At 43.9% G+C, this 16968-nt stretch overlaps 1 protein-coding gene across 6 annotated transcripts in view; it reads right to left on the reverse strand.

Annotated features, from left to right (window-relative positions):
* Nucleotides 1–9392: 9392 nt before the first annotated feature.
* LOC144938801 (cytoplasmic dynein 1 intermediate chain 1-like) overlaps nt 9393–16968 on the reverse strand; it is a 39923-nt gene continuing 32347 nt past the window's right edge. For 4 of the 6 annotated variants that reach the window (XM_078866647.1, XM_078866649.1, XM_078866646.1 and 1 more), the window contains 3 exons: nt 14080–14220; nt 13007–13132; nt 9393–11617 (listed from right to left, as the gene is read on the reverse strand). In XM_078866647.1, the coding sequence (XP_078722773.1) occupies nt 11513–11617; nt 13007–13132; nt 14080–14220 (372 nt within the window). In that variant the 3' untranslated portion in view covers nt 9393–11512. The remainder of the gene's footprint in view (nt 11618–13006; nt 13133–14079; nt 14221–16968) is intronic. The other 2 variants (XM_078866651.1, XM_078866648.1) reach the window with 1 other exon arrangement.

Below are 16968 nucleotides of genomic sequence, written 5' to 3' on the forward strand. Positions count from 1 at the left end.
TCAGATAAGATGATGGGTACAAACTTAGTAATCATTGGAAAGATGTTATCAACCACGCAAAAAAGACTTAATCACAAATTTTTTTTTTTTGGACCATCTTATCTGACAGGCACTATTTTACTGTACTTTACCGAGTGTTAACATCCTCAGTTATTTTAACAGTACTCTCTTCATTGTTCAGCCAGCATTGGTATAAACATGGGCATTTTCGTTCTTTTGTCTATCATGTGTATCAGACCCCCCTCCCCCTCTCTCTCCATTGTGTTGGCGTGTGCAGTAATTGGCCTCTTGCGCACAAGCGCTTCCACGTCCGTCGCCCACCCTTTTGGCCTCGCCCCCCCCCCCGCCCCCCCCCTCCCTCCCGATACGTTCCATTCATTGGCTACCATAGTCTGATGAGCTCCCCCTAAGTTTGTACCCATCATCATTTTCGTTCTTTTGTCTATCATGTGTATTAGACCTCCCCTCCTCCTCTCTGCCCATTGTGTTGGCGGGTGCAGTGGCTGGCCGCTTGCGCACAATCGCTCCATTGTGTTGGCGTGTGCAGTAATTGGCCGCTTGCGCACAAGCGCTTCCACGTCCATCGCCCACCCTTTTGGCCTCGCCCCCCCCTCCCTCCCGATACGTTCCTTTCATTGGCTACCATAGTCTGATGAGCTCCCCCCCTCCCTCTCCCTCCCCCCTCAACTCGCTTTTAAGGGATTACATCTTGAATCATTGCCTCACTTGATACAGCTAATCTGGCTGTGACGGTCCCACCTGATGACGGAGACTTGTGTTGCCTCCGAAACGTCGTGATTTTTGTTTTTATTTTATTTTACTTTCTACGTGACTTTACCGAAAGAACCTAAGAAGATGATTCCTTGCAGTCACGAAAGCTTCAAATCTAGAACTAATAAATGAACTTGAACTTGATGTGAATAACGTAACGAAGCAGCCCTTAGAGCTGCATGACTGTTTGTGTGACTCCTGAACCGATTAAACTTTTAACACGGTCCATTATAACTACTGTAATCTTAAAATAATCTGCCTCGAGTTTTCTGGCTGGCTGCTGTCGAGGCTCTTAACCCCAATACGAACTCTGTTCATATTCTTGGTTCTTTTGGTAAAGTCACGTAGATAGAAATAAAAATATAAATATATTTTTAATTGAAAAAATATATTATTTTGTATAAATACAAAATTTAAATGTATTATTTTTATTTTCTATCTACGTGACTTTACCGAAAGAACCAAGAATATGAATTCCTGCGGTCACAAAAGTTTTAAGTCAAAATCGAACTCTGTTCGTGGCTGCGGGCTGTTGCCACCGAAACTATTTGGGTAACTGGCCAAACGGGAGATCCCTTGGAACACAGAAGACATACTTTACAGTTATAGCGACACCGAATCGGTGGGAGTAACAAATATAAAATATTGACACGATTAATTTAACATTTTAACTTTTCAATTGGTCATCCTATTCATGTAATTCGCCAGAATATTCTTTGAAGCCTAGAGCATATAAAACAAAACTCAATACATATTGTCTTCGTAATTGATACCATAACAAGTAAACCCGTAAAAACTAAGTTTTTTACTATAAATCCTTTATATGCGTGGCATCGGGGCGGCTTGAGATGGCTGCCACCTATGGGTCAGATGATTGTCTGGCAGCATTAAACAATTGGTAATTAAATATTTAAAAAAATTTCCCTAAACAGTGTAAAATTTTGGAAAATTTTTTTCACAAAAATGCATTGTCACGCACAACGAGTGTGTGTGCAAAATGTCAGCTCGATTGGATCACGGAAAGTGGGTTAAAAAACGACCGAAAGATTTGCACGGTCCTAAGCAAGCAAGCAAACTTAATATAAAGGATTTAAAAAGCAGATTCGTTTTCGTGCTCCGAGTATGGGAGGATTGTGAGAAGAGTATGACAATGGAATTTAATTATTTTCCTTTGCAGGGCCATAGGTTATGAACTAGTTCTGGACAAAATCGAGTTTTGAATATAACCGAAACGAGTCGATAAAGCATTTAATTGGATTGCAATTTCTTGATTATTTAATCTTATTCTGCTTTATCTCTGCTATCCATCTTATTCTGCACCGTCCGCCTTGCCAACTCGGCACCTATGAATAGCACAGTTGGTTACGTGCGGTGCGAAAGAAGGTCAACATACATACAAACGTATATATCGCCCGAATCTTGAAAAATTATATTTCTGTGTCGTTTTATTCGATCCCTCATGTCGTGGGTGGTGTGGTCCAGCCGGAGAATGGCCTAATTTCATCCTATAAGCCACAACTAATTATGGGAGTGTTTTTTTTCTCCAACAGCATTGGGTTCAATACAGTTTGCAATACATGCAAACTCAGAACCGGTTTTGATATTCAGTGTTTCATCAGCAGAATCAGGATTGCTTGATCCAATGCATGTGAACCGCCAGACATTTATTGGCAAGGATGCTGGCAGATATGGTTCCTCGTTCAACGGCAAACTAAATAATACAAAACACAAAATAACCATTGCCGTCGCTGTCCAGAATATGAGTTTTATTAAAATAAGTTTCATTTTTATGTGTAGAGATTAATCTGGGAAACAAGCGTCGTGTGTCTGCTCATGTGTTTCGTATTCGTACCAATCCTGATTTTAAGCTTTCGTGACTGCAGGAATCCATACTCTTTGGTTTTTCGGTAAAGTCACGTAGGTAGAAAAATAAAATAAATAACATCACGACGTTTCGATCGCAACACAAGCGATCGTCCTCAGGCGGTAAAAATAATCCAGCAGTGGAACTGCTTAAACAGGAAGAAACACAGCGAGAGAGCTGTTACAACAAGAGGTTATATATGTTGGCCAAGGGCAAATAGGCAGGGTCCGAGCTGGAAAGGAATTCCATCCCGCACGCAAGCATGTCAGTTGTGTTAATGGGGTAGATAAGGGAGAGAGAGATTAGAGAAAGAGATTAGCATGAAATGAGCTTTCGTTGCCGCATAAGAGTATCGTCCCCGCATATGCGCAGAGCAGCAGTGTTAATGGGAAATTAGTACTATGTTAATGGACGAGATTAGACAGAGAGATTAGGGAGATTAGCAAGTTAATGTCACGTCTATGTGTAACACAAGCTGCGCTGTGAGGAGCAAGCGCGTCAACGCAAGAGAACCACCGCAACGGTGGTCGCGCCAGGGAGACAGCCAGAACCATCGATACATCGAGGCTAAGGGAGCAGAGGTGGCCATGTTAGTGAGACCCCAGCCCGTTAATGCAGAGGCACCCAACAGGGAAATGCAACTCAGACAGTCGGAGATAGCAGCCAAACGGCAGGAAGGATGGAAGCACCACAGCAAGTTACGACTTTGCTTGGTTAATAACGTCCTTCCAATGATTGCTCAGCTTATACCCATCTTCTCGGTTGCAATTGTCTCTGTGTTTATATATCTGGATGGCTTCATGGACAAATATTTGATGGTAGACCGACGGTTTGCAGAGTACCTTGGTCTCGGAAAAAAACAATATCGTGCTAGCCCACTGCATTATAACAATGATCAGCCACGGCAGAGGTATTGGTTCTCCCGTGTTTCAAATCTGCCTTGTGTTCGAGAACACGGTCCGAGACATGTCGTTTCGTTTCCCCAATGTAACTGCTACCGCAGACACAACTTAGTTTGTAGACACCAGGGTATTGCATGTCAGGAATGACATCCTTCACAGATGGGATCAAACCACGGATTTTGTGTACTGTATTGAATCGGACCTGGATCTTGTGTTTGTTTAAGATTTTGGAAATATTTTTGGCAACACCTGCTATGCAGGGACGTGCGGTCAAGGGAGGCAGGGGAGGCAGAGCCTCACCTGTCATACTCCAATGAAAATAGCTGTTACAAAAAGTAAAAAAAAAGAATAATCAAATCAAATAAATATTAAGATTTTTCCACTGATCTGTGTTATAAATGTAATTTCTGTACGATTACAATATTTTTTTTATAATAAAAATCGCCAAATTTGCGGAGTTCCGCTGCAAATACAGGAAGAGATGAGAGGTGAGGCATCGACGAGCTCAGCCTCCCCTCTGATTGCGCAACCCCTCAGTAACTGAATGGAGCGCGGGCAATAAGCACGTGCCTGTTACTATCTCAGTATGTCACCAATGTAATGTTTGTAGACCCCTTAATTCCATGTCCTCGCCTTCCATACTCCAGGTAACTTATTTCATGTATGTGTATAAAAATATTTAGGCTCGCTGGTCTCGTCATGAAACTGCAATGAAAAAGCACCAGGGGAGGCAGCTATCACATCTGCCTCACTGCCTCACTGAGGGGGGCGTGTCAGACACCCCCCCCCTCAATTCGGCCACGCCCCCTCCGTGAGGCCACGCCCCCTCCGTGTGTGAATCTGGCTCTGACACTAGCCAATGGCAAGATCTGAAACCGCCGCCATCCTCAATGAACGCCAAGAAACCCATTCGTAACATCAGCAGGGACGAGCGCTCTGAACTCGCCGAATTGAAAAATAGAGATAACATTGTCATCCTCTCAGCCGACAAGGGCAATGCCACAGTCATCATGGATAAAACCACATACAACAACAAAATCCAGGACCTTCTTAATGATGGCCGTTATACCAAAATCAACAAAGATCCCACCAACCGCCTGGCTTCAAAAAACAACAATATCACTAATCAAACCGACTAAGCAGCTCTCTCTAAAACCTTTGGCTGCTAGACCACCCAGATTTTATGGCCTTCCAAAAATCCATAAAGAACGTACTCCACTCCGTCCTATCGTATCCACCATCAACTCACCTACCTACAAACTGGCCCGATTTCTGTCTGAGAACCTGCTTCCATTCACGGACAAGACCACCTCAGCAGTACTCAACTCAGCTCACTTGGTTTCTCTAATCAAGGACATTTCACTGTCTCCAGATGATTTGCTTGTCAGTTTTGATGTAGTCTCTCTGTTCACCAAGGTGCCTGTACCTGACACCATAGCAATCATTGAAGGCTTGGTCCAACAGTGACTGAATCCTGATGTACCAACTTTAGTGAGGCACTGCCCTTACCAGCACTTACTTAATCTGGAATGGTACATTCTACAAACAAAATGAAGGTACCCCTATGGGTTCTCCCTTATCACCAGTGGTAGCGAATGTTTTCATGGAGAAATTTGAAACAGATGCCATCCTGACATCCACCCTACGTCCTTCCCTGTGGAAGAAATACGTAGATGACACTTTATTCATCTGCCCACATGGCCAGCCAGCACTGAACCAATTTTTCAACCACATCAATTCCATACACCCATCCATCAAATTCACCATGGAAGTGGAAAATGTTGGCAAGCTACCATTCCTGGATGTTTTGATTGAGAAGAGGCCTGATGGCTCGTTGGGACATTCCATCTACAGGAAAGCCACCCACACGGATTCCTATCTAAAGCCTGATTCCCACCACCATCCAGCCCAGAAGCATTCTCTCATCAAAACACTACCCCATAGGGCCCACTGTATCTCTGACCAGAGCCACCTAGCCAGTGAACTGGAGCACATACATCAAGCCCTCAAGATGAATGGATACTCAGACCACACAATCCGCAAAGCTGTATCCCCAACCATGGGGAGAAAACCATCTGAGGACCCAATCAAAACCATCACCTTGCCATACATAGCAGGTGTTACCAAAAATATTTCCCAAATCTTAAACAAACACAAGATCCAGGTCCGATTCAATACAGTACACAAAATTCGTGATTTGATCCCATCTGTGAAGGATGTCATTTCAGACATGCAATACCCTGGTGTCTACAAACTAAGTTGTGTCTGCGGTAGCAGTTACATTGGGGAAACGAAACGACACGTCTCAGACCGTGTTCGCGAATACAAGGCAGATTTGAAACACGGGAGAACCAATATCTCTGCCGTGGCTGATCATTGTTATAATGCAGTGGGCTCGCACGATATTGTTTTTTTTTCCCGAGACCAAGGTACTCTGCAAACCGTCGGGCTACCATCAAATATTTGTCCATGAAGCCATCCAGATATATAAACACAGAGACAATTGCAACCGAGAAGATGGGTATAAGCTGAGCAATCATTGGAAGGACGTTATTAACCAAGCAAAGTCGTAACTTGCTGTGGTGCTTCCATCCTTCCTGCCGTTTGGCTGTTATCTCCGACTCTCTAAGTTGCATTTCCCTGTTGGGTGCCTCTGCATTAACAGGCTGGGGTCTCACTAACATGGCCACCTCTGCTCCCTTAGCCTCGATGTATCGATGGTTCTGGCTGTGTGATGGCTGAGTGTCTCCCTGGCGTGACCACCGTTGCGGTGGTTCTCTTGCGTTGACGCGCTTGCTCCTCACAGCGCAGTTGGCAGCGCTGCAGCTTGTGTTACACATAGACGTGACATTAACTTGCTAATCTCCCTAATCTCTCCCATTAACACAACTGACGTGCTTGCGTGCGGGGATGGAATTCCTTTCCAGCTCGGACACCGCCTGCTTGCCCTTGGCCAACATATATAACCTCTTGTTGTAACAGCTCACTCGCTGTGTTTCTTCCTGGTTCAGCAGTTCCACTGCTGGATTATTTTTTCCGCCTGAGGACAATCGCTTGCATTGCGATCGAAACGTCGTGATATATTATTTTATATTTTATTTTATTTTTCTACCTACGTGACTTTAATGAAAGAACAAAATAGTATGGTTGTAATCGTACTTGTATCTTCATTGTTACACACATACGTGTATAAGCTAGATATGACCATATTCTTTGGGTCTTTCGGTAAAGCCACGTAAATAGAAAAAATAACAAAAGTTAAAATCACGACGTTTCGATCGCAACACAAGCAATTGTCTTCAGGTGAAGATGATTACCTGTGTTGTGATCGTGATTAAAATTTTTGTTATTTTTTTCTATCTATGTGGCTTTACCGAAAGACCCCAAAAATATGAATTCCTGCAGTCACGAAAGCTTTAAGTCAAGATCGAGATGTGACCACCAAGTGGCGGTGCAGCCTCGCATTGATTCGTTTAATCTGATGTAACAGCCAAGGTTTGAACTCGCATCCTTCCGACAGAGCCGTTCGCTTTTTCCCTGAGCCAACATAAAAGCAATAACATCACTCAACCTGAACGTGTCACTCGCACCTGTACGCTCACCATTGGCAGTCATGATCTATAGACTGCTGGATAAAGGGTTCCCCAAGCCGTTGTCACCTCTCGGTTCTGTACAATTATAGAAGACGTATTTTTTTTAAAGCTGGAAAGCCGGGCTCACGATAACGATTTTGGTGTTAGGGGAGGGTCCGGGTTGTGCTGGGGTGGGTCCGCGGGTTTAGGGGAGAAGGGGTCCGGCGATGTCTTGGGTAGGCCCCAGGGAGGGGGGGTTCTGGGTGTCCAGGTGGGGCGGTCCGGGATGGGTATAGAGTCCAGGGTGGATCCTTAGAGGATCCGTCGGGGGTCCGGCGTACTTCCGGACAAGGTCCGGGATGGGTCCTGTGGGTACGGTGGTCCGGGGGTGTTCCGGTGTCGGTCCGGGGCGTCCTTGAACATATTTTTACATAGCATGTTGTTTGTATGTTGAACTCCTTTTGCACCGTACGTAGCCAACTCTGATAATTCACTATGTAACACGATTTTTGTTCCTGGGTAGTAAGTGTTATTTTCTAATTGTTTATGCCTGAAAAGTATAGAAAATGGCTATTATTCCCCATAAACGTTGCTTTTGTGACCATGACTCTATGTGAAGGAATGACACAAATGCACACGTTTTCTCATTAAAAATAGGTACATTTCAAAATATCACTGTCCTGGTCACAAAAGCAAAGTTTGTGGGGAATAATAGCCATTTTCTGTACGTTTGAGGCATAAGCAATTAGAAAATAACACTACCCAGGAACAAAAACAAATATTTATTGTTACAGTGTTATAATCGGAGGTGCTTTTTGAGGCATCTCACTTGCAAACTTAAGGAGCCTAATATTCCATTGCAGGGAGTCCCAAGACCACACTCAGGAGTCCCAATTCTACTTCTGGGAATCTGAATGCCACATTCTGGAGCCTGAATTCCAACGCTATGGAATTAGGACTTCCGAAAATGTAATTGGGACTCATGTAGCCCTAATTAGGGGTTATGGTTCGAGTTTAGGGTTAGAGCCAGGGGTTAAGGTTTGGGTTGTGGATGGGGGGTTAGGATTATAGGATAAGGGCTATAGAGTTGAGTTGGCTATATGTGCATTACAGGTTAGGTTCAGGGCTGTATATGGTCACCTCTGATTAGCACGGTTGGTTATGTATGGTGCGATAATTCAACATACATACGTAAGAGCTATAGGGTTAGGGCTATAGGTTAGAGCTACAGCGTTCAGGTATTTACAGGTAAGGGTCAGGGTTATGGGGTTGTGATGGATTTATGTGCACTATCAGTTTTATACAAGTCACGTTATGCCCTCTTATGGATAAATGATCAACTACAGCTGCTGCTTTACAAGGAACACAATAACAGAGCGGTCGTTAACATCTCGCCACCGCAGCGCCCTATTTTGTACACAGTAACTAACCTGGCAGGAACAGTTTCTAGGGTATATTTTAGCACAAGCAGTGCACCTAGACAGGGAACGATAATAGGACTAGGCTTGTGGTCACATCTGCAGAATTAAACGTTTTCTGCCTGCTGCACTTATTTGATCCTGTGCTAAATTACCTCAAAACAGGGAGGTTCATGGGTGAAGATCTCCTCTACGAGGAAGGCGTGGGGCCTAAAGAGGAAGTCCAAAGAAACCTCGAATTAAACCTGGCCCCTCATTTGGGCTGCCTTTTTAGCCTCCACCCCTCCTGTCTAGGCCATGCCCTTTATCTGTACGACCCCTACCCCTTCATGTCTATGTCCTACCCACTCCCTCTTTAGGCCTCATGCCACTTTAGGGCCCACCCCTAAATCGCTCAAATGAATCACAGTTAATTTGAGTGAGAAAGTGAGTGGGCAGCGGTGGGGGTTGTGATGGGGCGGATTCACGATGACCAACATTCCTTATAAGCAATACATACAGGTGATCATATTAACACGTAGGCTTTGGCGACCAATATCATCCATAATAGAGGTTTTTGGGTTACGCGATCTAACCCAAAAACCTCCATTATACAGGTGATCATGTTGGCCAGTCCCAGCAGCACCGGGCCCCTTTTTCTAGCAGATCCACAGCACCTCGACCCCACCTCTAACCAGAAACCCCTGCCTCGTTTTGCATTGTCCCTCTTGGAACCTTTTCCCTCAGTCTCTCTCCTCAGTAGAGCTCCTTCTCTTCACCTTGTTTAGTAGCTCAGCCAACCCTATATAAATATAAGATTGTACACACAAAACATAGCTACTAAATAAACTCACCATTGGACATAAACATCACAACTTCGATCGTGTCATTTATTGCTGGTCGCTTTACGTTTTGGACCTTTCTTTATTCTGTTTTGTTGAGTTGATCGTGTTTTTCTTACACACCAACATCCAATTTTCTTGTACACTGACACATATTGTTTTGTTGCTGAAATAAAATCAAATGGCAACAATATAAACCCATACAACTGAGGAATACCTAATAAGAATGTTGGGTGATGTGCGTGGTAATTTGTAACTACAGGTCACAACTTAAAACTCACCCACCCCCTCATTCACACACCCACTCACCACATTCACATTTCCTCACCTACCCACTTAATAACTCTAAGCAACCCACTCACCTATGCATTTGTTCATCCATACTGTGTTCCACCAACCCACTCTCCCATAAAGACAAAGATCCCCCCGTATATCCTTGACAGACTGTAGAGGCAAGTGCTGTTAGTGAGCACCTATAAAGGCCGGCACGGCACACACGAGGGGGTGGGTGGCCAGAACCAAGCCTAGCCGCCTTTGTCTCCCTAGTGGCGATGTTTACACATCACACCAGCTACTCATTTTAGGCTGAGTCGACCTAGGGGAGGCCCAGGACCGGTTCAGATAATCGTCACTGGTGTTGGCCGTGAGCGGGAATCGAACCCGGGTCGCCAGGTTCATAGCACAGCGCGCTAACCGCTACACTACCGCTTCCACACTCACCCAGACACTCACCATTCTGCAGGTCACAACACTTCTATTTCATCTCACTGTTCCACTCTGGAATTCCCTCTCAAGCTCAATTCAGGAAACACGTTTACTCTGATCTACAACTCAAATTTGTGTATTGCTGGCTGCTTGACGTATTGGGCATTTGGGCCTGTGCTCGATTGTTTAAAAATAAATGCAATAGTCACTTACGGTAATGAATAAACTTAATTCTGAAAACCATATTTATCAATAAATACGAATAAGTTAGAATATTACATAAATACAGATAGCATTCCAATTACCATAATATCCCCATTCATTAGATAAGTAATGTTCTATAGGTCTATTTCATCTTTACAGGCAGCATATAAGGGTGTATAACAGGGGTCAGTAACCAAAATAACAAGAGCCATTGTTTTCGAATTCTGTAATAAACTCAATATTTCAAGAGCCGCAATGCAAGTGAATAAGAGACAGTCGTTAATAAAGAACGTCACAAAGCAGTCATTAAAGAGCCGCATGCGGCTTCGGAGCCGCAGGTTGCTGACCCCTGTGTATAATAACACAATGTAGTGTAGCAGTTTAAACATCAATTTCAGCAGAGGTTGCAGTGTATTGTTAAATAATGGCATTCATGCAAAACTTATTTTTCAGTGTTGTGTTGACTTTTAATATATTAGTATAGAATCCCTAAATGCATCGTAATGCTAACATCCAAAGCGAAAGAAAAGCCATACAGTAAATACTACTGGTTAGAATGCTGCTTATGACAACATGATTAGTGTCATTGGAGATTATAAGTAACAAAATAAATAAGCAGACAATGCGCCTCATTTCACATTATTGTTCCTGCACATAAAATACTAATATTGTTTTAAATATCTCATCAGGCACGCAGCCTTTTGGGATAAAAAAAGCAACATTGGTTTAACACCAGAAAATTCTGGACCGGTTTCAATATGCATCGTCTAATCAGTAGTTATGGCTTACTTCAATCAATACCGGTGAACTTCCAGATGTGTACAGGCAAGACATATATATAGATGTCATAATATTCTCCTCAACGACACTTATGATGGTTTTGTGTTATGCATTATAAAGTTTTGTATCAAACTAGGATCCATATGTAAAATACAGAAGGTCACCACCATTTGTTCAAGCAAGCCGAACTACTGATGAGACGCCGACTGTCAAAAACCGAAATAGAGTTTCCATGAATTCACTCCCAGTAAGCTGTGTTGCTGATGGGATGTCTAAAACATACTTTCATATTTTTATGTGGAGGGATAGGCATGTATTGTTATTTTGAGTCATAAGGCAAGTTCTGTAGCAGACAGCAGCTGTGGCAGAAGCACGTCTTCACTAACTCTGCACGGAGTATAACCCACATATACAGTTATCAGCTACAAGCAGCTGCTATGCCTTGGGAACACCGGCACGCTGGAAAAGCTGGATCTTAGATACGGGACGATTCCTCTTCAGCATCTGCCCTGTTGGCTCGGATTTCCACAAGAGTCCTAGCGAAGGACGTCCACTCATCGTTGCGTGGCAGTGCCAATTGCTGCAAAGGACAATAGACAAAACCATCAAGTGAAATAACACAATACATAAGCAAACAATATGCCTCGTTTCCATATCTGTCTCTCAACATAAAACAAACAAAAGTATAGATTTGTGTCATACATCCCATCAGCCACATGGGCTTCTGGGATTTTTTCAGCAACATTGGCTTAATTCAAGAAAAGTCTTCGAGTAAAATCCAATTATTCGGTGATACTGCGTTAGCAGTGGTGCACAAATGACAAAAATCAACACGATAAAATAAAATAACAATATTTCATATTAAGTATTCCCACGTTGTTCACGAACTTGCTATCTGCGATTATGGCTATCTGCGAATCTCATCTGGGCCTCTACACAACTGTATCGAGAGAGAGAGCGCGAGAGAAAAGAAAGTGATGAGCTAAAGTGATGATGAGAGAGTAGGGGCATTGCAACGATCACCTTAATCATCGTTGTCAGCATCATCGTTCTGGCATCATTATACTGTGCAGCGTCATCTTTATTTAAGGTAGGTTCATTTATAAACTATTGTTTAATACTTTTATATATTTATTTACTTTGTTTTTTGGTGTTATTATAATTTTCATGTATTCATGGATTCATTTAAGGTAAGTCATTAAAAACCGTGATATTCACGAGCATCTCTGGAACATGTCCCTCGTGAATGACGAGGGAATGACGAGGGAATGACGAGGGAATGACGAGGGAATGACGAGGGAATGACGAGGGAATGACGAGGGAATGACGAGGGAATGACGAGGGAATGACGAGGGAATGACGAGGGATGCTGCATGACAATAGGTGAGGCTTCGGACATGGGGAGCAGTTACGTAGTGGTCGGTTGTCCTTCACCTGCACCTCCGATTAGCACGGTTAGCTATGTATGGTACGAAAGAAGTTCAGCATACATATATACATTAGAACACGCTTTATGAACCAAGCGACCCATATTTGATATCCGCTCAGAGCCAATATCGGTGATGACTATCTGAATTTATCTTGGGCTTCCCCTAGGTTGACTTGGCCTTACCTGGTGTGGTGAGTAAACTTCAGCATCGGGGAGAAAAAGGCGGCTGGGTGTGGTGCTGGCCACTCACCCCCATGTGCCATGTTGGCCTTCATAGGTGCTCGCTAACGGCACTTGCCCAAACAGCCTGTTAAAAGCTCTATGAGGGATCTTTGTCTGTTTATATTTGAGTGTCTATGTGTGTGTGAGAGTGTATTTTTCTGTGTCATTGCGTGTTTGCTGTGTGCATGTCAACTGACACCCTGGACACAATTGCAAACAAGATGTTATATCTCAAGGAATAATCTCAGTGACATATTTTCATTAATAATATAAATAAACTATGTGCTCGAGAATACACCATGACTTCCACATTCTTACCTCGCCTATTTCGTAAATCCACAAGTGGCCTTCAGAGTCACCCACCGCCAACTCACGACCAGAGTGAGTCCAACGGACGCGGTTCAGAGCTGGGCAGCCATCAATCGTAACGCTAGCGGCAGGAACCTGCAATAAACCACACGCATTTAGGCTATGGAAGATGTGCATGAGTTGTTGGATAAGGATCACATTGTAATAATTTCCAACTAGAGTTGAAAATAAATAAGTTAACAACAAGGCTCTATCTGACATCTGTCCCTCCTCATAAAAGTATGTTTTACACATCCCATGAGCCACATGACCTTCTGGGAGTGAATTTAGCTGAACTGGTTTGGCTAAATGACGAGCTGGGGGTCCAGCTAGCTGGGGTTTACTACATATGTCAATACGTTTAACGCGTAGGCTTTCAATACTAATATCATCCATAACAGAGGTTTTTGGGTTAGATCGCGTGAATATCAATTGTTGTATTTGTTGTTTTAACAAATAACGTGGAACAAAAACTGACAAGTTTTACAGGGTGGATTTGTATGTATTCATATAACATTACAAAGACAAAGATACCCCGTATTGCCTTAACAGGCTGTTGGGGCAAGTGTCATGAGTGAGCACCTATGAAGGCAGGCACGGCACACAAGGGGATGGAGTGGCCAGCACCAGGCCCGACCACATTTTTTTCCCCCAAGGCTGCAACGGGTACCTTTTTGAGAAATGTATAATTACACTAAAAGCTTGGCTCACTCCACCTGGGTATGCACTTGGGTGCCATAGTGGCGAGATGTTAACTACCTTGCCTGGTATGCAGGAGGTCGTGGATTCGATCCCGACCCTGACACCTGTATATTTGGTCATGTGGAATTTTCTTCAGGTTCTCCGGTTTTCCCTCCACATTTAGAATCAACATGTGTTTCAACTAGTTGTTTTTTAAAAATAAATTTCCACATGATAAGCCACTTCGTTGAGCTATCATTTGTGGCCAGGTCACTTCTGAAAAAGAGCTATGTAGCTCAGTGGCCCTTAACTGTTAAAATAAAAAAAATAGTTTAGTTCTAGTTGAGTAATCTCGTCCTCACCTCCGTGTCACTGTTCAGGTTCCACAGATCGAGCCGCCCCATTCCATCTACAGACGCAAAGAGCGACGGGTGGACCGGAGACCACATCACGTCGTACACGTAGTCCGAGTTGTCCTCAAAAGAATAGAGTGGCTTGTTGTTCTGCAGCAGAGAAAAGCACAAAATACTAAGATCTGAACATTCTCCATGTTTGAGACAGGTGCTCTTACTTTCTGTGCTCATTCTTAGAAAGCCCCTGGGACTGGAGGACTCAACAAGTGACGTTCACGGGAACAGTAACCATGGTAGTAGCGATAAAAGAGTGGGTGAGTAAGTGAGTGAGTGGATAACTGTGTGGGTAAGTGGGTCAGTGAGAGAGTGGGTGCGCAACTGGGTGGGTGAATGAGTGTGAGTCGGTGAGTTTAAGTTTTTCAGTTTCATTTATTTGGTACTAGCTTGACTACCCAGCTTCGCCCGGGACTTGGATTCACCCCGGCCGCCTTTGTCTCCCCAGTAGCAATGTTCACACACCACACCAGTTAGTTGTTTGAGGCTGAGTCGACCTAGGGGAGGCCCAGGACCAGTTAAAATAATCGTCACCAGTGGTGGCCGTGAGCGGGAATCAAACTCGAGTTGCCGGGTTCGTAGCGCAGCGCGCTATACACATGCGTTACGCTTCTACATGCGCGAGTCACATGACAGATTTGACGTCACAGCTCACTTGCCGTGCAAAAAATATATGCATTATTGAGCCCCCTCCCCCCCAAAACAAGTGTATTTGTTCAATTTTTGCATGGTGTACAGTCTGGAAAGTACCCACATGGCAAATTTCAAGTTTGTTGCATGTCGGGAAGTACGCTAAACATTTTGAACAGACACACATAATCACAACTATGCCTTTTATATTAATGGAGATAGCCCTGTGAGCCATTCGGCTCTTGAATCGGGTGCAACCACAACAAACAAAAACATGAACAAGAAACATCTTAAAGTGACTATGCGCAAACAGAAAAATCCAGGAAAAAACAGCAAAGTCTTCCAGAAAAAGCACCATATATCAATGCTGTGCGCAAACATCCCAGTGGGATGCAAGTCAAACAATAACAACCATAAGACAATTTAGATTAAAGTTATCAGTCTAACTCTGTATTACAACAAACAAATATGGCTAAACCAAAACTTTTCAAAATCACCAAAATAAAGCTATAAAAGCAATGTAACAGTGATCATAGGAACTGTGATTAAAATTTTACAATAAACGATATACATAACATGTACGCCTTTTGGCGTCCTCTGGTCGAACACCTTTTGAGACGAGGCTCCAAAGAAGGCTGTCTCTGATGTGAATCAATCAGTTTCAAAGACAATGTATATATTATCAGAGTATGTTTTGTTTGTTTTCATTGTGACCACAAGTATTGTGGTTAATGCAGACATGATTCCTTGTAAAAGGTTTCAGTTTGGTGTTTTAACATCTTAACACCTGTTTTGTTACCAGAGAAAAGGGGAAAACCTATTCTCATGTACTAATTCTAGATTTGAAACTTTGCAGCCATAGCTGGCTGCATGAGTCACTCCATAACAGCAGGAGTATCAGTAGGAGTATACAACATTTTCAATGCACCTTTAGGTGCGAGCTAAAGTGACCCTTCGGGATAGTGATCCTGTTGGGTGACTTTAATGCCCGAGTGGGTCATGACGCAGACACCTGGAGCAGAGTGATTAAAAGTAATGACGGTAGGCGGCAGCTACACTTCTGTGCAACCCATGGGCATGTCATTACCAACATGCTTTTCCGATACTGGCGCATCCACACATAATAGATGCATGCCGCATCCAAACTAGAACATATGCTGGACTATATATTGATGGAACAGCAGATGTGGGCCCATGTCCTTAACACCAGGACCTTCTGTGGAGCTGATCTGTCCACTGACCATTGACTTGTCATCTGCAAGACGCACCTGCCATTCTTCCACTCTGGAGGTGGGTGCCCACCTCTGACCCCATTCAAATACACAATAGAATGGTCTCAACTAGCTGACGAGTTGCAAGTTAGGAATTTCAACATCGCTTGCAGCTGGAGTTGACATCTCTCCGCCCTCCTGATGCTGAGGGAAAATGGGTGAGTATCAGGATTGCGGCTCATGCAGCTGCAATGACTGCATAGGATATCCACCCCAGACCTCCCCAGAGACCCTGGCTGAAAGAGGTGTTTCCAGCTGGCTGAGAGAAAATGACAAACCCACTCCCGTCGTCTACAACATCCAACGTTGGAGAATAAGGAGGCTCAGAGGTTCGGAGAGCAGTGCGGCACTGCAAGAATGAGTGCCGAGGAGATGGAATCTGCCTCAGTAGTCTGCAATCACTGTTTAATCCCATCAGAAAATAACTTGTAGCGCTTTATCTATCACCATCCATAAGGCAAATAACGGTGATCCGATCTCCGACCCCCAGGAACAGATCTGCAGGTTTGCAGAGTATTTCTATGATGTCTTGGGGAGGGGATTTCCCTCAGCCCAAATAACATCATGAAGCAAGGTGAGGATGCCCCTGCTGGAGCTGTGGTGCCTCAAATATTGGCTGATGTAACCACCCCTTGTGAGTGGCTGGCTGAAGTGCAATCTGTTGTTCAAGTACGAGCAGTGATCCAGAGTCTGAGACCATGAAAAATGCCGGGCAGAGGATGAACTCCCAAGGAAACTGCTGAGGGAGGGTGGTGTCTGTGTGCAGACTGCCCTACATGACATCATCACAACTGTATGGACCACAGGACAACTTCTGCATGATTTAAATGACGCCCTAGTAGTCCCCCTCTTTAAGGGGGACCTGCGCAGATTGTAACAACTAACGGGTATCTCCCTCCTCAGTGTGCTGGGAAAGGTCCTGGCAAAGATTATTTAACTTCTT

This window comes from Lampetra fluviatilis, chromosome 2, assembly GCF_964198595.1.
Source record: "Lampetra fluviatilis chromosome 2, kcLamFluv1.1, whole genome shotgun sequence".
Classification (NCBI taxonomy): domain Eukaryota; kingdom Metazoa; phylum Chordata; class Hyperoartia; order Petromyzontiformes; family Petromyzontidae; genus Lampetra; species Lampetra fluviatilis.